The following is a 22,074-nucleotide window of genomic DNA, read 5'->3' on the forward strand; positions in this document are numbered from 1 at the left end:
GTTTACAATAACATGGTGACTCATAAAATAAACCACCGGTTCATAAAACTTGGTTCATTGCTGTATGTGTTAAAAAGGAATTAATACAGAAACTCACCCAGTATTATATTGGAGACAGGTACTCGCACATCATTAAAGTGTATCTCAAAATGTCCTCCATGGATCTCATCTACAGGGATAGAGAAAACACAACAGCAGGGTAAAATGAAGGATGATAAAAACACAGGCCTCCAATTTCTAACCCTTTTTCTATATATACGTTTTACAGATTGATTTCATACATGATATTTATTAGTATTACTGCAGCTTCTGAGACTCCTAAGAAATTAATATACATACAGGTGATAAATATGATCACCTACCCAGGTAACCAAACACGGAGAGAGGTCTTATCAACTTCAGCCCTGGAGTGTCCATGGGAACAATAATCATACTGTGCTGCTCGTACCTGATCAGGGCATAATGCACAAGTTACAATTAACTTTGAGCTTCCCTTCTGTCCCTTCCCTCCGTTTTTTTTTTTTATTTTCTATCCTCAATTTAGCATTCGCATAAAGCCAATGTTGAGATATACCTATACCGATTGCCGCCATCCTGCCTGCATGCAGCGTGGCGTGCATCCTTCGACGCTCCTTGAAGCACTAGTCAACAAGTAAAAATGTACTACTAGCATTTAAGACACCATGACTGAAAAACTACTACTTCTGTCACTTGCGTGCAAGTAGTTCTGTATCACCCATTCCATTTCCTCCCCCTCTGGCATTTTGTGTTCTCAAAACATGTTTATCACCACCATAATCTTTGCTTGCCTATAGTTTAGGAAAAGAATCCCCATGTTTAAATTCCTTCTGAATATTTAAGGTCAGCTAGCAGTCACACAGAACTGGAGGTGACACCCCTGAATTTAGTCTCCAGTTCTAGCAAGCGCAGTATCACGTAATCCCCTAGCATGAACTTCTGCTCAGCTTCGAAGAGCTCAACGGATGCCACTGTCTGCAGAGCCGTTGGACAAACCATCCTGTATGCTGCAAGCAAGTTACTGTTTACTTCTCAACGGAACTTAGCCAAATCTAAAAACTTAAGATACTCAGTGGAATTTGGGCTAAAATCCAACTTAGAGATATAAATGTTCCAATTCTTTTGTGTTACAAGCTGTGTGATTTTAATGCAATCAGTCACGAAGAATTTTATTCATCACTTGGGTAAGTTTTTGTAAAAGGCAATTTTAGTTTGGTAATAAGAGTTAAACATATTTATTTTAAACAAGAAGAGGGTAAAATGATATTTACACATAAAGGAATGGAATGAGTAGGTCTGATTAAAGATGTGCAATGCTTTCTGCTCACACAAGTCCACATAACAAACATCTCATGTTTCAAACTTAACTTTCTACAGCTACAGAGAACTTTGTGAAAAACTTAGTGGATAACTTCAGGTGTCTGTTGTGACACTTGTACTCATTCTCTTCGGGGAAGCTCTGAAAAGTTTTGGTTTTATTAGCATTTAAGCAAGCAATTCTTACTCTTGTTAATTGTTTTATATACTATACTTATGAAATAAATTGGAAGCCAGACATAGTTGTTGATTGAATAACTGATGCAGACTAAAACTAATGTGACCAAGATAAAGTTAGTGAACCCCCCAAAATTTCCTGCTCAATTCATCCCACCCAACAGTAGAGCTAGTGCAGTAGAGAGGAGGAAGCATGCAAATGCAAGCTGGCGACGCTGAAAAGGTTGGAAGGCTTCAGTCATCGGCAGCTGACAGCAAAAAAGGAGCTTGGGCAGCAACATTTTTCTCTAAATAGACCCATTCATAGGTCAAAAACTCCCCTGTAATTCATGAGCACATCCAACTGATCAAGGCAATTAATGGCATTTCACTCAACAAAATTTTTGCAAGCAGTGACTCCTCCAGGAAACAAGTTTTAGGTAACTCTTTGAATCTCCTAGGAATCCTTACCTGGATGCTGAGGAGTTTTGGGTTTTGCCCATTACAATTGCAACTTTGCAATTTGGGTTCCCAGCACCTTAAAAAGGTCACAAACACAAAAACAGTTTTCAATATTAAAATCTCAATGTAGAATCAAACAAAGTTTCATACAAATAAATCTTACTCTCTTCCTTTCATGATACAGGAGCAAAAGCATGCAATCTACTTTGGTGTTTATACTCTGAGTAATCAGACTGAAACAAAATACATCTTATTGCTTAACATGTAAAAGGGCGTTGACTTGTGCAGAGGGGAACAATGAAAAGCCAAACATCCAAACCCCCCCGGATCCAGCTCCACCATCTATTCCTATGAAAAGAGAACAAGAAGGTACTTGAAATGCAATCTAATTACTTGTGTCTCCAACACAGCTAAGCACATAAGTGTGATACAAAAGCACACCTAAAGGTAAGATCCTGCCTTTTCAAAAGTAAAACTTCTTTAAACTATAAAGACCAGAGGATCTATGCAGGAATGAAATGCCAACCACATTTAAAACAAATTACACAAATAAGGCTATCAAAGGGTTACCATGATGACTTTGCTACTATTTCAGCACGATTTGTCTGGAATTGAAGGTCGTGTAGTGTGTGTCGTCGGTCCCCCCCCCCCCCCCCCCCGCCTTTATGCAAATTACTTTAGTCTGCACTTCAAAGAAAGATTTGAGTGGAAATCATTACCTGAAAATAATCTGCTAGCATTTCAAGACATTGATAACACTATTTGGGGCGTGTCTTTGTAGCACAAAGCTAGCATTTTAATGTACAAGTCCAAAAGAAGATTCTACCATTAATTAAAATGACATCTTATTTCTTAAGAGCCTTAATCCTCAACATCTTTTTCTTTAAAGGTTTCTTAGTACCAAAGCATGCTCTCATTCCTTTCAGTCTCACACAGACAATAACTCTAGGGAAAAGGCGGGAGGATTATACCTGATGTATATAACAATCAGTAATTTTTTTATTGCTATCTCAATGCAGAAGACAAGCTTAACAGAGAATTAATTCAAGATTTGATCCGTATCAACTCGGTTTGTTTTGAGGTCAGAAACAAAGATGACTTTTTAACTTCTTCGGCAGCTGTTATCACAAGGTTTGGGAGCCTCTGGTCTAGACAATACAACCACCTGGCTTTGAGCTGAGCGACTTCCTCCTGAGAACAGCCACTGTGATGGCTAGGAAGTGGGAGAGAGATTTATCTCATTCTGATAAACACGGCCTATTTTGAGGGCCAGACTGTTGGCTGTTTACTTTGCTCTTTTGCAATATGCTATTCATCCATTGTTTTCAAAGTGGGGTTGTATTTGTGGCCCATGAGCTGTACAACACTAACGAGCTAAAATATCTGAGTGAAAACCTGAGGTGGGGTGGAATAAACCAGCTTGTGGAATAAAAAAAAAGGTAGCTCTTGAACAGTTGGCTCATTTGGGCAACTGAAACAAGAGCATGACCAACCCCAAAATAACACAATATATGCTTTGCAATGTACTCCCCTGAAAAGAGAAATACTATACTCTTACGAGGTGTGTGACTCTTCCACAGGAGGTAAAGAATTGCGCAAGTGGTATTTTCTAAACCACATTTTTCTTGAAGTGAGGTTATGACAAAAGATATTTCAAGTTTTTGGAATCTCTACAAAAACTGTTTTGTAAACAATCTTCAAGAGACATCCCAGCTTCAAAAAAAAACGCAAATTTTACCATGAAAAAAAATTAGAAGAAGCTTTCATATTGAACTTTGTGAGGAGTTCACTGAGAACTAGACATCTGGTTAGATGCTCTAAATCATTACTACAAGTTTCTGGAAGGCAAATGAATACCTCCATTTCATATGTGTTTTTTTCCCATCTGAGCACAGCAAAGGAAGGCAGATTCCTGGCCTTTCCACTTAGAGTCTGAAGTTCTGAAAACCCAAAACAAATTTTACACAACTTTGACCCAGAAATGCCAGAAAGAAGTTCTGTTCTAATGCAAAATTCTGAAAGACTCCAGTGCTTTGGAAGAAATGCAGACTGTCTGGACAGAATAAATCCCTCATTTCTAAATAGCATTTTTACATTACTTACAGAATACAAAGAAGCTGCTGAAGGATGGGGGAAAGAGTCTGAGAAGCCTGCCATTTTGGCAGGATTTAGAATTAGTTTTGCCAGAAACTCACAATTGAAAAAATAGAATTAGAGATTTTAGAAGGTCAGTTTTAAGCATATTTCCATATTGATAAGCTTTTTAATAAGCTTTTTCATATATATACGTCTGCACAAACTATCCAAAACTTTTAAACCACAACACTGCTACATTGGGAAATATCGTAAGTTTAACTAATGTATTATATTTTTTAACTCTTCAGGTCACTCACATAGGCAAAGACAATTATGTGCTTAGAAGGTAACGTGCTTAAGATTATTGACCTTCACACAATTAACTTATACAGGTTCTTTCTGGTGGTGAATACTAAATGTGACACAGACATGGACAATACAACCTTTACTTAAAGAGGCTGCCATAAGCCTGGTTTCAGAAGCCAATAGTACTTAATTCCTGCAATCTAGTTATTTATTTTTCAGTGTCCAGTCTTTAAATTTTTGGCTAAAATGACAAAGGCAGGATAATCTACTACTTGAATGCCCAGAATACCTACGACTGTTGCCACGTCGGGTGCTGCACCGGTGAGCCCGGTGGGTTACCTCTCCCTGCTAAAGATAAGGGGTCTGTCGTGATATTACAGACTTGGCAGCTTCCCAGAAAGGCACTGACAAACACATGTTCTGGACTCTCCTACAAGAAGAAACTGGACTGAGTAGGGTGCATGGCAATGTGATATTGATTGTTGTAACACGGGGACCTCCCCAAGAGCCTGCAGTAATTTCTAACTAACACAATGTGTTCCATAGTTTTATCTCATCTGTTCCAGACAACACTACTGGGCATCTGGTTCACGCATGGTGAAGATATAATGTAGCTGTGAGCAAACTGGCAACAACCAGTAAAGACACAGACAACGCTGGAGTTCTGCAGCGCATCAGCAAGGGCTACACCGTCCTGCCACTGAATGTGGCTGCTAGTCATTGCCAGCTAGAGCTCACAGTCTCAGATGGCGCCGGTGAGAACAGCTGCTCTCAACAACATGTAGGAATGTTTTTTTCCTCACCTTCATTCCACTTTTACACAGTCACAAGCGCTTCTTAGTTAAACAAGATCCATTGTCATTTTGCATTCACTTTTACTTATTAAATACTTTTTGTTGTTTCTGTGCCTATAGGGCCATACTGAAATCTAGTATTACATGACAGTATTATTTCTGTACCCTGACTTGAAGGTTCTGTCCTCCTTGCAGCCTGCAAAGTTACGAGGAGCTGAGGTACTGCAACGAACAGCATAGGATTTACATGAACTGCCTTCCTACAGCCTGCTCACAGGACCTCTTAGGCACTGGTAACACAACCATCTTTTCTGCAGGCAACACACAGAGATACTCCCCTGGGAGCTTTCTCAGTTCTACCCTGATTATTCTATCTTGTTGGGTACCATATTGAGACAAAGCCCATTCAGAACTGAGAGATTCACTTATTTTAAAGAGATACAGCTCAGGCCTCTAAGCAACGACATCACTTGTGAGAAGCAGACATGCTGGAAGCAACCCAAATGTCTTATCTCCCACTGTGAAGAACACCAGTGAAGTGCTGTGATAACTCAAGATGAAAACGTTGCAGAAATACACACAAATATTGCAGCACTCTTCCTCTAGACTCCAGTTCCTCTCCCAACCCATTTTTCTTTCTCGTTGTGAATGCAGATGAAGCTAGAAGCATGTGGAAAACATCTGCCCTTTATATTCTTAGCTGCCCATTTTGAAAAACCTTTCCTTTCACATATTCCAAAATAGTTGAAGCACAGAAGACAGATGGCTCATCCAGCCGTGGCAGGTGCATCAATTTAGTCAACGTGCCAAAAAGCAAAACCTGACCTCTGGTCTGCTCAAAATCTCTCTCTGTTGCTTGGCATCAATATTACATGTACTGAAACTTATTAGACTGCTATAGGATCATTCAAACAAAATAAAGGCTCTGGAAGATCATGGAAGGCTCCTGACACTCTCCACAAGGTGCTCTTGCACATGAGACCAACTTGAAGCTCTAGAGATCGTGGAAATTTAAGCAAGACCCAGTCATTTTAGGAATTCCTAGCAGAGGTAGGTCCATGCCTCAGTTCAGAAATATTAATGTCTGTGTGTGAACTGCAGAACTTCTCCATCTTCCCTTTCCTGTAAAAGTTATCACTCTATAATGCAGACAGCACACTGCAAGTGGAAGAAACCTTGTGGATGCAATAGCATCTTTTTATTTTTCTTCTACAGTATCTGCCTAGATTGCAGTTTCTGTAGAAATATTGTCAAATACTTAACTTGATTATGAGTCTGACTGGTAACATTCAAGTCCCTGAGAACTCTCCCCCAGGGTGCAGGACTATCTGCTTCTACTCTGGTTGACAATTTACCACTTGCTTTCGCATTTTTTCCCTATCATCTGCCTGGTTTTGTTTAATATTACACACTCAAAGAGCAACCTCTTACAAAACACAAACTCATCTTTCTATTGTATCCCCTAAAAAGTTACTTAAAAAGGGGCTATAAGGATCCCTTAAAACCTTATATAGGCAGCCACCAAAAGCACAGTAGTGTCCTGAGGAAAGAACATAGTGATGCCCTACAGGTAACTCTGCCCTGGCAGAACTCCCCCTCGTTCTCTCCTTTTCAAATTTTAAATGTGTGATTTCATAAAAGCCTTTTAACTATGTAAAAAACACACATTTGGACTTCCAGGAATAAAACAACCAACAACAACCATGAAATCATAAGAGAGTCTTGACCTTCCAAAGAACACTGGCATCCTGGTTGGAACAGGGAGGAATGTAGGAAACATATATGTTCAACACGAGAAATTTCCAGGAAAGCAGGATTTTTTTTTTTTTTTAACTGGCAAGTCAAAATGAAAGCACAACGAACTTCCAGATGAGGGTGTGGTGCTTAAAGACAAAATGCAACGTGTCAGACCAATTCAGATCATTTCACTGAAGCACATCTCAGTTGCAGTACCTGCTACTAGTCTGCTGACAAAAGAAGGTTAGTTTTGTTTTAATATTTAATGCTCTGTATATTAAGTGTGATATATTTATATTATTTATATAGAGATGAGCTAGGATTTACTCTTAAGTTGGCTTTACAGGGAGACATCATTTCAGTACAGCAAATGCTTATTTCCAGTCTTAAAATTTGATTTGTTCAGTAGAAGAACAGAATACTGCTTAATTCATTAAAGAAAATATCTGTCTGTTTAAACTGGGGATATTAACTTCATTCAACATGCATTCATACAATCCCGTGTCAAGTTTAAACACACAGAAGCACTAAATTTGTATCTAAATGGATGGCTGGAATAATCCTGCAAGAAAACATGCAAAGCTGTCTATGAATATAGCTACTAATATACCTACTAGAAAACAGTACTTGAAAAACAAAGCTGACGTTCTGAACTGTTTGGGTACTTGTGGGCAGTTCCATATGCGATAAGATCCCTTTCTGTGCGTAACATCCTATGAAGTCTCCAGCTGGTAAGATGTAGTGTCCCCACAGCAGTTTTATTCTGTACAGCAACAGAGTCCCACGGGACTGCTCTGCTTTATGTAATGGGCACGTACACGTGTGCGCCTGAGAAACAACATTAACAGGAATGACAAATAAGAATAGGTATGTTAGCCAAAACATAACTGTTTTTAAGGGAGGAATATCAACTGTTGCATTTTAGATAACTTTGTTTCCGTCAAGAACTCAGGTCAGCCAAAAGCGTATCAGGCAGCAGAGCATCTTCCCTGTAACAGCCAAGCTGCTTTGTGATACACAGACTTCCTGAAGTTTGCACTGAAATGTTTATTGTTTTGCTTTCAAACAAATTTGCCAATGATCCAATTTGATTAAGCATTCCCAGATGGGTTTTGTAATAAGCATTTTAGACCACAGCCAAATCTTTTCAGTTTGACTTTTAATTTTTTCCTAATCTTGGCTAAGCGGATTAAACTCTCCCTGCAGCAGTTTCTCATCTACTAAAAGAAGACACATTTGCTGCTGATGTCTGAATCTCTCCTCAAAGTACTGTAAAGCTGCAAAAGATTACCCTTGCTGAAAAATCCTGCTAACACAGCTTGTTAGGCATAGAACAGACATCCCTTGTGGAACTAATAAATAGAATTACCGTATCTTTCCATTCTGCACACTTCATTTAGAGAAGAGTAAATGACAGATTACAAGAATTAAAATAAGAGTAATCATTGCTTAAAGTTTAAGAGGAACTGTTTTGAAATGTTAACAAAATAATCCAACAAAGTCATTAAGGATAAAGCCAAACCAAATAGTTAATTTCTAACTAACACATATTTTAAACAATTTAGATAGCAGATTCACTGGAAAAAATAATCAAGTAAAAATAGAAGTTATTAATTTCTTTCTATTTAATTGGTTTGCATCCTTGAATATGAATCAGTAACTTACTTTTCCTGGTGGACAGAATACATTAAAGTTTTTTTTAAGAGCTACGGCTTATAATAAAGGTTTGGCAACCCTTCATTTAAACCCTCGTCTTAAAACCAGAAATGGTATTTGGATTTTTTTCAATCTTGAAAAAGCCAAGCTTGAAAAAACTCTGGGGCAGAATATCAGATAAGAATCTGCTTTCGGTATCACTGGTCTCAAATTCTGAAACACTGCAGATGAGAAATGGGGATGTTTTTCATTTTCTCAGCTATTTTTTCTTACTGCTAAGAAACCTTAATCCCATTTATTTCAAGAAAACAGGGCATTGCAGGACTGTAGTTCACAACATAAAGAATTTCAGCAAATTAGTCAATAAACACAGTTTACAGGAAAAGAAGAAAATAATGTAGGGTATGACTTGCTTAAGACACAGTATGAAGATACCAACACTCAAACTTCAACCCTAAGCTGGCAGTTAGAATACAGCCTTAGTGTTTATGGAATAAATCTGTCATGAGATAGTACTTGGAAAAACAGCAGAACTTCTGAGCTGTTTGGGTACTTGTGGGCAGTTTTGTATGTGGTAAGATTCCTTCCTGTCATAACATCCTGAGAAGTCTCCAGCTGTACGACGCAGTGTACCCACAGCAATTTGATTCTGTAAGAAATTCCACGTGGGCATGGCTCGCTGTGTGGGACAGAGACTAAGTTAAGCTTGTTCTACTGCTCTTCAGCAACTGACTCCACTGCTGTGCTTTATGTAATGGGTATGTGTGCCTGAGAAACAAGCAAGCACAGTCTCCCTATATCTCATATCCCAAAGCTGCCAAAATTTATGATAGTAAGCACAGAATACTACTGCTTGCCTCTCAGCTTTAGCCTGTTAGTATTCCTTATCCACTCTATTGTAACAGCATTTACAGCCTTCAACTGGTACTCCTTTGCTTTGCAGAGGCTGTAGAGAGGAAGGTATAATTCCAACCCTATAAAGGTACAGACAAATGTATTTTGCAATGGAATAGCGTCAAATGTAACCGAGTCAGAGCAGTTTAAGCAATGACAGCTCCTCAACTGAAATGTGGAAACCAGTGAGGTGCACTCCAAGCATCTTGCAATCTCAAATGTTTATGAAAGCATTTCAATTGAATCCATTTTACTTTGCATTGCACACACAGATGCAGTCAGTTACCCATTTCATGTGAGCATTTGAGATGGTCTGTTCTGCCTCCATCACCGTCTAGCCCTACTTTGATTATTTAAAAATGTATTCTCAACATCCAAATTCCTTAAACTTGAGAAGTATAAGCAACCCTGAGCAAGGGGCTTAGGTTTCAACATAAATTTTAAAACTTAAAACCATTATTATTTCTTTGGTGTTCCCTTCTTCACCCTTTTTTTTTTTCGTGTCTTCTAGCTTTGCCATGGGCTGGGATATGAATAATTCAACTGATTACTGGATTGAGGATGAGGAGGCTGATCTCAACTCTGTTATAGATTACAATACATATGAGCTTCTCTGTGAAAAAAGCGATGTAAGAAATTTCAGGAAATTATTCCTCCCTGTGTTCTATGCATTGGCTTTCACTGTTGGAGTCGCTGGAAATTCATTAGTCGTCGCAATTTATGCCTACTGCAAGAAACCGAAGACTAAGACGGATGTGTACATCATGCATTTAGCCATTGCCGATTTACTCTTGCTCCTTACACTCCCTTTTTGGGCTGCAAATGCAGTGCAAGGATGGGAACTTGGAAACTCAATGTGCAAGCTCACTTCTTCTCTCTACACCATGAATTTCAGCTCTAGCATGCTGCTCCTGGCCTGTATCAGTGTGGATAGATACAGGGCCACTTCTGAATCCCGGGTTCACAGAAGAACTGGTAAACACTGCAGTGTTACCTGCATCTGTGTCTGGCTATTTGCCGTTTTCCTCAGTATCCCTGAACTGATATTTAATCAAGTCAAGAAACACAATGACAGGAATGAATGCCTTCCTGTATTTCCAGTGAACATGGAAACACTCTTAAAAGCAACCATTCAAATCCTGGAAATCATCCTGGAATTTCTGCTTCCTTTCCTAGTAATGCTGATCTGCTATTCAGCTACCGCTCGAGCAATCTTTAGATCTGCAAATACTAAAAAATCTAGACCCTTCATAGTTCTGCTGGCAGTAGTGGCTACTTTCATTATTACCCAGCTACCTTACAACATTGTTAAGTTCTGGCGAGCCATAGATATCATCTACATGTTGATTACTGACTGTGATGCAAGTAAAACCATAGACGTTGCACTCCAGGTCACCAAGAGCATAGCTTTGTTTCACACCTGCCTGAACCCTCTTCTCTATGCCTTTCTGGGTGCCTCTTTTAAAATGCATATTATGAAAATCGCAAAAAATTATGGATACTGGAGAAGACAACAGAACAGAAGACCCGAAGAAATTTCTATGAATTATGAAGACCATACTGAAGAAACAATTAGTTTCACTATATAGACTCTCCATTACTTTCATTATCTTATATAACCAAGGGAATTATTTACTAATTCTGGGGGTATTGCTTCAACAGCTGTTTCTCTACAAATCAACTTTTAGATTCATTTCTGAACCTGCAGACTAGCCAAGACACTACAGTGCAGTTCAAAGTGGATCATGTTGATCAAAATTAAGCATCAAGCAAGAACTAAATACTGAAATTCCTAGAAACAACGAGAGATATTTACTAAAAAAAAACAAAAACAAACAAAAAAAAAACCAAAAAAAGACCACAACAAAATCCAAACACCTAAATAAACCCAAGATTCAAATTTAAAAGTTTTGCAGTACTAGGCAATTAAATAGCTGTGTAATGAACAATCTGTACATGTCTAAACATCCAATTAAAACAGAAAAAGAAACCATCAGCAATAACAGCACAGTAGAGGAAATTTTGTACCAACAGTTAATAATCTCATGTTTCTCCAACTTCTTTGTAAAATTTTAGAACATTTGCCTAATAAGTCAGTTCCAATTCTTTTCCTCAGCTATCATTCCATAGATACCCTTGCAGCTTGAAATGAGTTCACTGCTGAGAGGTATTCTCTATGTGTTTCCACATACGTATAGCAACAGCAACAACCTCCACAAAAAACTGTAACTCCTTCTCTGTAGCTACCAAAAATGACCTTTCACCTCTCCTTTTCTGCTCACCCTAAACTTCAATAAGTCCGGTGCCCTGTGGGAGGTACATTCCAGATCTCTGTAAATGTCATGTCAAATGTAAATGCCAAAGTAGGGCAGGAAAAGCATTAGCAGAATGTAAGAAAAAAAAGTTAAGTTAATCTTCAGATACAGGGCCTGGAATTTCTAGTCAGAATTTGTAAAATAAGTCAAACATGCAACAAATATCTGCTAAAATATATCGAGATACAATAAAACCAAAGAATACAAAAAGTGCACTGGCTGTCATTTATTCATACCTCTATGTTTGTTTTGTTTTAGTAGGTATTGACATGTCTCATCATAGGTATTTATCAACCAGCAAGGCTAGAGGCCTTGATGAATGAGAGAAGTTCTGACTCCATATGGAGCTCACAGTCAGTGAGATTTGCAGTTTTTCCATGGAAAGGTACCAAAGCTGTCCCCCGCCACAGTGCTGGTGAGGATTCCAGGAAAACAGCAGTTTCACATGAGTCTTTGGAAGCATTTCAAATATGTTGACATACTAGCTTTCAAAATGAAAGAAGTGGTATTACAGCATACTGTCCCTGCCTTCAAACATCCCATGGGCTCTGACAAAATGCCTGACCTATGGCTTATGAAAGCCGACAAGAATATGTCATTTTTAGACATTGTTCCTAGTTACACAATTATGAACTGGAAGAAAAAGCTCTAAAATGACAGACAAGAAACAACAGCAGCATAAACAAGACACAGGCCTCTTCTCTGCTTGGATGACAAAAGTTTACAGATCTTCTGCCCAGTATTTTGGGAAATACTAGGGCGTGAATGGATAAGTCAGAAGTGCTTTACAGATGGTCTACACATACACCATAAATCTGACATATTTAAGTCATACTGGATTTACTGTAGACATGCAAAGCACCCATGCAGACCTTGGTAAGAAACTCCAGTTCTTCCACAAAGCAACTGACTCCTTGCATGTGATTTATGATTTGTCTTCTCAAATACAGAGTGGTTGCACCCAGAGCGACATTCTGACCAGACTGTCAGGCTTCTGGAATTCCCAAACATCCAAAATCCTAATGTCCCACTTAGAGTAAAAAAGAAAAAAACAAAACAACAAACAAACAAAACAGAACACCAAAAAAACAAAACCCAACCGAAAACAAACAAAAAAAAAACCAAACAAAACCAAACCACTCCAAAAACCAACCAGGCAGAAAAGGAGACTCTGACTAAGGCAGAACTGCATATATGCGTTTCTCAAACTTCTTGAAATTATGCCTTTTGTGCATCTGTCTTTACGCAAATCTGACTGTCCGCATTGTTTTTATTAGAAATAAGACAAACCAAATCATGCTTACTCTCTTATGTTTACTCTGCTTTTCATAATTCATGTAACTGATTTTATGAATAATATTTTGTGTGTGTGACCTCCTACAAACTTTCCCATTACTTCCTTAGGAACTGCAATGCACAGTTGAGTCACGCTGACCCAGAGCAAAGGTAGCAGGCAGCAGTTGTGACTCTCAGGTCAAGAGACAAGATACCGTGCCTCCTCTTGCCGCGAGTTTTGCAGTACTAGAAAAGAGAGAGAGCCCTATCTTCCGGTGAGTCCAGGTATTGCACAAGCATGTATCAGTAGGCAGCTGCCACGCTCAGAGATACATAAATTAAACATTCAAGTTTCACTACAGTTAGCAACTCAGTTTACGTAGCTGGCTTCCAAACTCCCTGGGAATGATGATTTTCAAGTTGCCATCATGTATGTTTTGGTAAAAAAGTAATAGTACTACAATATCAGGGACATTTAGCACTTACAGTCTAATCCATCGATTTTTCTGGGAAGTACAGTATAAGAAAATGACCTCTAAAAGTCAGTCCAGTAGCATCACAGGCTAATTTAAAAAGCAGCTAAATTTTACTCTAACTACACAGTGTACTCAAATCTCACACACAAGCTACCAAAGACAGCTTCACAAAAACAAAGTTTAAAGGCTACAGCCATAAATGTGTAAGTCACCTGATGGAAAGAGGTAATGTTTAAAGAACAACAGTTGCATTCACTCTGTGAACAAAATTCAGAGGTTCCAAAAAGGGCCCCAATTGAATTCAAGTCTTGAACTTTGCTTCATAGAACAAAAGTTCAATTCAGATCCTTCCATTGTTTTACATTCTACTGCCTTTACCCAAGAAGAGACAAGTTTCTATCTCAGAAATGGAGCACAAATATTTTTGCTTTATCAGTTCTTGGAAAGAATTTTAGACTTAGCCATTCTTATTTAGGGTTTCCGTACTTACCACTGCTCCACCACTTCTTGCCATTGATCACATAACTGTTTCCATCTCGCTCAATGCTGCATTGCATATTGGTGGCATCACTTGAAGCCACATCAGGTTCTGTGTTAAAGAAAAAAAAACAACCACAAACCACTGGATTAAATATACAGGTACTATTACCACCACAAATATAGGGATCTAGATATACTCTATTGACAGTAACACTGGTTTGCTCCCAGTAGAAAAGATGTTTTCAGAACCTTGTTCTGCTGTTGGTCAAAGGCTTTCTATTTTCTAACAAGCTGTTAGTCATAGCCAGTTTAAACTCGCTTCTCGGGCTCAGACTACTCTTTATAGTCAACAGCCTTCTTCCTTCCCCGATATTTTTAAAGCCTTCTCCCTTCCGATGTACTTATAGATAACAGCCATATTTCTCCTCAGCCTTTTTCCCCCTAGGCTCTTCTCAAGTGAAAATAAGAGAGACTTAAACTAATTCTGTGATGGTTTATGAAATAAGTTACACAAAGCAGTTGCCAGTAAACTGTCATCAAGTATTGCTTGTACAGGAAAGATTCTTTCTCTCTCCTATTGCCCTTAACTTCTTTTATAGGCCATCTTCGTTAAAGCAAAAGCATCTCTTTCCTATTGGTGAACAGGGTGAAACAGAATTTGCAAAAGAAGGGTCCAGCTCTGCAAGACTGAGTTCTATCAACTCCTGCTGACATACGAAGATCAAGATTTTGACATCACATGTTCAAAAGCTACCTTCCTAAATCAACAGCCAGGCCCTTCCACAGATGCTGAATGCTACAATCTTTCAAGAGCAAAAATTAATATAACGCTGAGCTACAGACATAAAGGAACTGCATCATATGTTTTACAAGTTATCTTCAGGTTTTGTCTTAGAACCTCTACCATACTTGACATACTGCAGAAGTACACAATTTTAACCACAATGACCATACTTCTACCTACACATATGTTTCTAGAGAACCCCAAAGCACATTACAAAAAAGGGTAAGTTCTATTCTAAATCTGTTTGGTACAATAAAATGTATTTTACTAAAAATAACTTGAAAATATATGGAAAGCAAATACTAATTATTGTAACCATGACAAATGGTAACTATTGCGGAAGGGCAGCAAGAATGCTGCACTTTGCTCTCACACCTCATAGATGATTTCATATTCCAACACATTCACAGATACAGTGGAAATTTCTGTATTAATTCATTAACACATAACAACCTGTAGTTTTGTATTTTTGCATGTGCCATGTGAAATTTCTGCCACTTGCCTCTAACTTTCTTCCGGAGAAAAAATTACCTGTCATGCAGAAGCAAGAACTAATCTTTCCTGCTAGGAGAGGCTCCAGCCACTCTTTCTTTTGCTCTTCAGTCCCATACATGTGCAGGACCTCCATGTTTCCAGTGTCTGTAAGAAATCAGCAGTCATGTTTACTTCTTGAGACACACAACTCGTAAGGCGTAAGATGCCCAACTTCTCAATGCTCTCAGTGCTGTAGTTACGGGACAGGGTTGCTAACCTGGTGCGTGACAGTTGAAAACCTCAGGAGCAAAGAAGCATTTCCCAGTCTCCTCAGCTATTAGCGCATAGTCAAGCTGGCTGAGACCACTGACATCAGGGAGAAAAAGGTTCCACAGACCTTCTGCTTTAGCCATTTCCTGTTGAAAGAATCAACAGGGAAAAACACTAACAATAAATCCTTAAAAAAAAAAAATAATTCTGGCTTGCTGTCCGTTTTCTTCCTTCCTGCCTAACATACTGTCCAGTGTATCTGATGCCTTTTTTCCATAGCTATTTTCAAGAGCTACAGTATAAAGTTCTGACACACCCCTCACAGAAGTCACTTTTGCTTTTCTCCTCTCATTCATATCTCTTACCTCCTTTTGCACACTTCCTTTTTCCTTTCCTTTCATAGTAATTTCTCCAGCAGCATACACCACACTTTCTTACACTCTATGTCAGTGCCTGTTTCTTTTACTGCTAGAATGCTCAAGAATATTTATTATCTCATACCTTCAGTCTCTCAAGCACTGGTGGCTTCTTCCACTTTTCCTCAGAATTTGCATGTCCAGAATAGTATTTTAATATTTCCTTAGAGAAACAATTAAAAAGTTGCTGTTTAAATTAAGAATGCATGTAACAAACACAAGTAATAATATGGTGTCTTTTCCAGCCCTACACCCCAAGAAATAAAAAAAAATAACATTCAACACAGCTTTTTATTATATAGTCAGTTGCATTATAAAATTAAAAATATAATTCAAAATCAGACTACAATCTATTAATTTTGCAAGACTTTAAATGTGTCATGGAGACAACCCAAATCAGTACTTTATTTCATACATGGAAATGGTTTGGGGTGGTATAAAATATGTGATGATGACAGTAGAAAGTTAGTGATTCCTCTTGGTACAAGTAACTATTACCAACAGTATGCACAAAAGGCATGAACCCAGAAGTAAAACAACAAATAAAAGCCTGACGTACTGATACTTAAGATTCGTGTTTCCTATCACAACATTGAGATATATAAGCCCGTTAATATTTTTTTTAACTGAGAAAAAAAAAATCACGAAGAATACATTTTTTCCTGTCAAAACAATTCCTTAACAGATTATATAAACAATCATTCTGAGCACCAGTGATTAGTACTAAGTAAAACTGTGTACTCAGTACTCCTACTATTTCCACAACATGTTTTAGTGAGGCACAGCAATTCATCAAAGCTGGCTTCCATGGACAATTCAAAATTACGTATAGATAGACTTTGAAGAAACTTTGCATATCAAGAGTTTCTGCTCTCAACCCCTCCTTGTGATAGGAAGATGGACTCATAAATCTTTTAGATTACTATGCTCTCTCTTTTAGATTACTATACTTCTCCCTGATTACAATGAAAAAAAAAACACCCACAAGCAGAAAACCCACAAAAAGACAAAAACCTCAATTCTGCAATGAAAGTCATTTGTGCTTCCATGAGGCTAAAAGTTGAACCAAATTCTAAGTGGAAAATTTCTGATCTCCCTAGGCTAAGTAGTAAAATGCTTCATCTCATTTTCCTTTCCACTAATTAGCGACTTCTGTGGATATTTCACTATCTGATTTCAAACCTTAACTGGTATTAGATACATTTCAGAAGGAGGCTAAATTGTTACACTACGGAACCACATTTTTTGTGATAAAAGTCATACCTTAAAAATTAAGGTAAGAAACAGAAACATTCAAATTTGCGTGGTTAAAAACAGCTGTTTCCATTTTTTAGCTAAGTGTCTTTGCATTTAGTACATAGGAGTTCTGGGGTTTTGTTAGTGTTAAAAGAATAGCTTTAAAAAGTAACTCTTTTTAAAAACAGTATTTCTTAAAAAGCTTAAAAAGTCAGTCCCCTTTCAGTAACAATTCATACAGCATTTTAATTCTGAAAAAAATTAATGCAGATTATAATGGTTTCTATTAATATTTTGCAATGCCGCAAACATCACTGTGTGAAAATAAGGCTGTTTTGCAAAAAAAAAAAAAAAAAAAAAAAAGGACACTACTTCATACACAGTTTTACGTTTTTATAAACTCTAGCCATAACATGCTCATTTATAAATAGGTCTACTAAGAGCTTTTACCTTCTCAGCTGGATAAATGTGCTGCTTCATGAACTGCTTGACCTTCAGCAAAATTTCTTGGCCTTTCCTACTTTGATGAAACAACTCTCCAGAAATGCCGTGATGTGTGCTGCTGAAAGATGACCTAAAGAAGAACATTCAGTGCAATAACAAGTAATAATGTAAGCTGCCTTATACAGACATTTAAATAAGTTACGACATTGCAAAAGCTTTGCCTTGCCTTTGACCAGTAGTTTAGACCACTCTTACCTTTTTGAGAGCTCTAACCCTCTCTCTGCCAAAGGCTTCACAATCTTAGCAAATTCATGACTATTCTCTGCAGAAGCATTCCCAATAAGATATCTAGCATATACACCCTAAAAACAAAAGAAAGGCATATATGGTGTAATTATGCACTTAAAATTGTCTCCTTTTTTAGATTGGTTACTCCTTCAATTGTGAAAGTAACACTTAAATGCACATATTCTTAATAGGAAAAAATCAGTACCCAGAAAGATTTTACTGGGATATGTTAATATTGGGTTCGGTCCATTTCTGATATAATGGAGATGCTTGGCACACAAGAGAAAAACAACATACCCCAGCTAAATTAAACTAAATGAAAAAAATCACAAAAAATAGTAGAGAAGAAAAGAAAACGAAAGAAGAATACGTCTGCACACCATACTGCAAGCAAGCCCAGTCTGTCCCTTAAGCCAACTGAAAACAGTATACATGTAGGATTATTATCCACAACTACTTAACTACCCGGATATATACTCTTACTCCAAATTAATACCATGTAGCTTATCCCACATTTGGTATGCTGAGCTCATGTTGCAACTCATGAAAATATACCTATGCCTTACAATGGCTGTATGTTTAATTAAACAGTTAATGCTGTTAATAATGAATCAATTAAACTTATTTTCTCCTATAATCACATCTCAGTATGGGCCTCCTATGCTCATAATAAGCTGAGTTAACAACACACCCTTTTTCATCCGTGGGTGGCACCAACAGGATATTACTTATCTATCTTATCTACTTTCATGGCAGCTGCAGAAACTTAGGAAGACCTTTGTTTCTCTGTAATACAGGATTTAAATTAGCCAGAGTCCAAAAAGGTAATGACAAAATTGCATGCATACTGGAACATCAATAAGAAAAAAATCCATATATCCACATATCTCCTTTTTAGCCTACTTTCCTAAGAAGTTAGCTATATCTAACACAATATACTTTATGTAGCAAGAATTCTACCCTAGAGACTTATCAGTCATGAGCATCTAAGATATGGCTTCTAAAGGAAAAAAATGAAATACAATGGTTACAATTCTTTTTAAGTATGATTCATATTTTGAACATGTATTACCAAGCTACAAATACTCATAATAAAGATATGTGGCATTTCAGCAAATGTGAGTGTATTACCTGGGATATTGCTGCCATTTTGAAATATGACAAAGCAAGAAAAAAATTAAAGTTGGATAATGTAGTGCTAATACCCCGGCAGCGGCAGTAAATGTAAACCAGTTCTTCAAATGAAGGAGTTTCTACAAAAAAAACAACAGAATATTTTAGAATAGTCAACATTTTCTGATTTTTTTCCACCTTATTCTTCAAACATTTGCACAACTTTTCAGCTTTATGAGATATTCCATTTACATAGTAAAAAAACATGATTTATCATTTCTCATGACCTAAGTGTGATTTGGAGACCCAAAAGGAAATAGGAGATGTTAGAATTCCAGATAAGCATAACACTTCCTACCGCTCCCTGCCTCCACTCCAGTCAGGAAATTAATTGCATCATGGTTTTTTTTTTTTCCTTTTTTTTTTTTTTTTTTTTTTAAGTAAATGAAAAATGTACCTTTAAATTTTAGTTTTCTTCCATTATCTCTAAGTAAGGTTCAAAATAACTTTTACAGAAGCAGCACACTCTGGCTGAGCCACAGCTTATTCAAACAGGACTACCTTAAACCTCACTATCAGCACATTTCCTACAATGAAGAAAACCACAGAAAAGTTCTTTTCATGTACAAAATGATGTACTTGTTAATTTAACTTTTTATTACTGTTCATAAAGGTAACATATCTAATAGAAATGAACCCTAGAATTCAATTCAACTCAACAAAAATATTACAGTTCCATACCTATGGTGTCTTTGAAACCCAAGACAGTTCCTTGACCTAAGTCCTTAATAGATGTAGGCCAAAAGTAGAATAGAGTGGCATAGGCTAAATCTGCTAAAGGATGCCCAGTAGTTGAAAGTTCCCAGTCCAGCACTGCCAAAACACGAGCCTAAAATAAAAATAAAAATCTCAAGTGAATGCTAGAAGATAAATTCTCTCCATCCACACACACAAAATCCACTTAACATCCAACAGCTTTATTTGGTTACTACGTGTTTAAAATTAAAAACAGGCACAGTACCTGTCTACAGCAAAACCAGTTCCTTTTAGCACTATGTAAGGATCTGCAGAAAAATAACATTCACATAGTGGCAAAACCCAGTCATTTTTCCAATAAAAATCTGTTTTAAATTCTACATTTTTGAGTAGTGTTCTTCCTGTCAGAAACTTCTAAACTCTTCTAGTCAAAATATCATTGAATTAAAATATCCTAACAAACAGTAGTATTGACAGTTGGGCTTTTTTTGTTTCCAGTCCTATTGACCAAATGCTGTTGCACAGTCCTTTTGCACAAATACTCATAGACAGACCATGCCCTAAAGAACCTAATTTATCACAATATTATGCATAGATTAAATCTTACACGGAGAATTGAATTTCTTAATCAGGACAGTTAGTCACTGCCCAGATAGTGACATGAGCCTCTGCTGCAAGCATCCTTGCAATGGTGTCCTCAGCTGGATGGGTTGAGACTCCCCACACTGTCATTCTGATAAATTCTTATAATCCAGCTGGCCTGTCATCCTGAACGACCCCTCCAACCTCCTCATGATCCATGGATACTTGAATTATGCACAAAAGACTTTCCTACATGGTCATTCCTGCATAGACAGGAACAGTTTCCAGAGATTATTTAAAAATACCTACGTACAGTTTGGTCAATTCTTTCAACTACGTCAGGAACAGCTGGGAGAGTCCCTGAGACTGCCAGATTCTCTGCTCAGGGAGTCAATCAGCACATTTAAACCTACAAACAGTATCTATCAACTGAACTATGTACAACAATGGGAATAGCTGGGAGCTGTTGCTTTGTTGTGAAGCAGGCATCACAGAGTCTTGGTCAAAAATCCCAGGCATATCTTCTGGTCACAAGACAGCAAATAGTGTGGAAAAAAAAATAATGAAAATGCAATTGTGTTGATAGATAGGCAACACACATTTGTTTCCACAAACTAGAAAAAAAACCTTCCTTTTTCCTAAAGATAAGTGAGGGACTTTCAGGTTCTCTCTGATCTATGTGCGCTTCATAACTAAGCAGCTTTGACAGATTTTTCTTTACTTCCACTAGTATCCCACATCATGCATTCAGATCCTGTTCCAAAAGTCATTGTTGTTAATTGAAGCCATACCATTCAATGGGCTTTGGATCACATACTTATGCAGCTTAATGAAGTGAGCCTCCAGTATGTCCTTAAGTTGCACTGTATTCAACAGGATTTACGCATATAAAATGTTTTGTTCCTGGACTTTGAAGTCGGGACTAGAGCTAATGAATAAATTGAGTAACTAGCTCCTGCAATGAAAACCAGAACTGTATTAGGTACCTAAACAGCATACAAGGAGTACAGAGAAGAGTTAAGTACTCTGCTGTTCCTTTCAAAGATGCACTAAAACACCCACGTTAAGTGTCCCATTACATGGTAGGAGTACAAACAAATGGAGGACCAAAAACAACTAAGGATGTACAAATATGTTTCAAATACCTCTGTTGGGTGGAAGATGATGTTATCTATTCTAAAGTCCCCATGAATCAGGTTTTCTTTATTATCATCAGGTGGCAAGTTGTTTGCTAACCACTCAGCCAGCTTGTTCACAGCAGGAATATCTGTATGAGCAGCTGCATCATACTGTCTTTTCCAAGTTGATACCTAAAGAAATACAAATGCTTTAACAGATTTTCCAACTGATTCACAAGTTTTTCAAGAGCACAAAATTCTGAAGGCACATGCTTCTGGGCTTTCACTATTACCATGTTACCTGTAAATTCTGCAAAACCTGGTATCTTTGCATTTGCAAATGTGAACTCCGAGATCAACAGATGCAATGAAGACTACCTCTATTTTCTATTTCAATTCTATTTACATAGTCCAAATCTAATATTATTCCAAAAGAGAATGAATATAATTCCCTGAATATAGCATTACAGAATTGATCTGAATGTAGCAGTAACTTTATACTGTGCACAAATAATTGAACTGTGATTGTGTTTAATAGCTAAATTATGATGGTTACTTTTACAAGTCATTAATAATTAGCAATTTAGCTTGCAAATCAAATAAGTCTTCAATAACCTGACAAAACAAGAGA

General features: G+C 37.5%; 2 protein-coding genes across 2 annotated transcripts in view; one reads left to right on the forward strand and one right to left on the reverse strand.

Annotated features, from left to right (window-relative positions):
- ACAD11 (acyl-CoA dehydrogenase family member 11) overlaps positions 1-22,074 on the reverse strand; it is a gene marked incomplete at its 5' end in the record, with an annotated part of 30,791 nt that overhangs the window by 4,365 nt on the left and 4,352 nt on the right. The window contains 12 exons of the mRNA XM_082499651.1: positions 98-169; positions 363-448; positions 1,963-2,029; positions 13,973-14,071; positions 15,278-15,385; positions 15,498-15,636; positions 15,992-16,069; positions 17,593-17,716; positions 17,842-17,948; positions 19,006-19,127; positions 19,729-19,876; positions 21,471-21,635. Coding sequence (XP_082355777.1) covers positions 98-169; positions 363-448; positions 1,963-2,029; positions 13,973-14,071; positions 15,278-15,385; positions 15,498-15,636; positions 15,992-16,069; positions 17,593-17,716; positions 17,842-17,948; positions 19,006-19,127; positions 19,729-19,876; positions 21,471-21,635 — 1,315 coding nt within the window. The remainder of the gene's footprint in view (positions 1-97; positions 170-362; positions 449-1,962; positions 2,030-13,972; positions 14,072-15,277; positions 15,386-15,497; positions 15,637-15,991; positions 16,070-17,592; positions 17,717-17,841; positions 17,949-19,005; positions 19,128-19,728; positions 19,877-21,470; positions 21,636-22,074) is intronic.
- On the forward strand, positions 9,935-11,905 carry ACKR4 (atypical chemokine receptor 4; the record flags this gene model as incomplete). Its single annotated transcript, XM_082499652.1, has 1 exon — positions 9,935-11,905. The coding sequence occupies one exon, from the start codon at positions 9,935-9,937 to the stop codon at positions 11,003-11,005; it is 1,071 nt and encodes a 356-aa protein (XP_082355778.1). The 3' UTR covers positions 11,006-11,905.

The sequence above is a fragment of the Vanellus vanellus genome (genome assembly GCF_965231255.1).
Source record: "Vanellus vanellus genome assembly, chromosome: 2".
NCBI lineage: Eukaryota > Metazoa > Chordata > Aves > Charadriiformes > Charadriidae > Vanellus > Vanellus vanellus.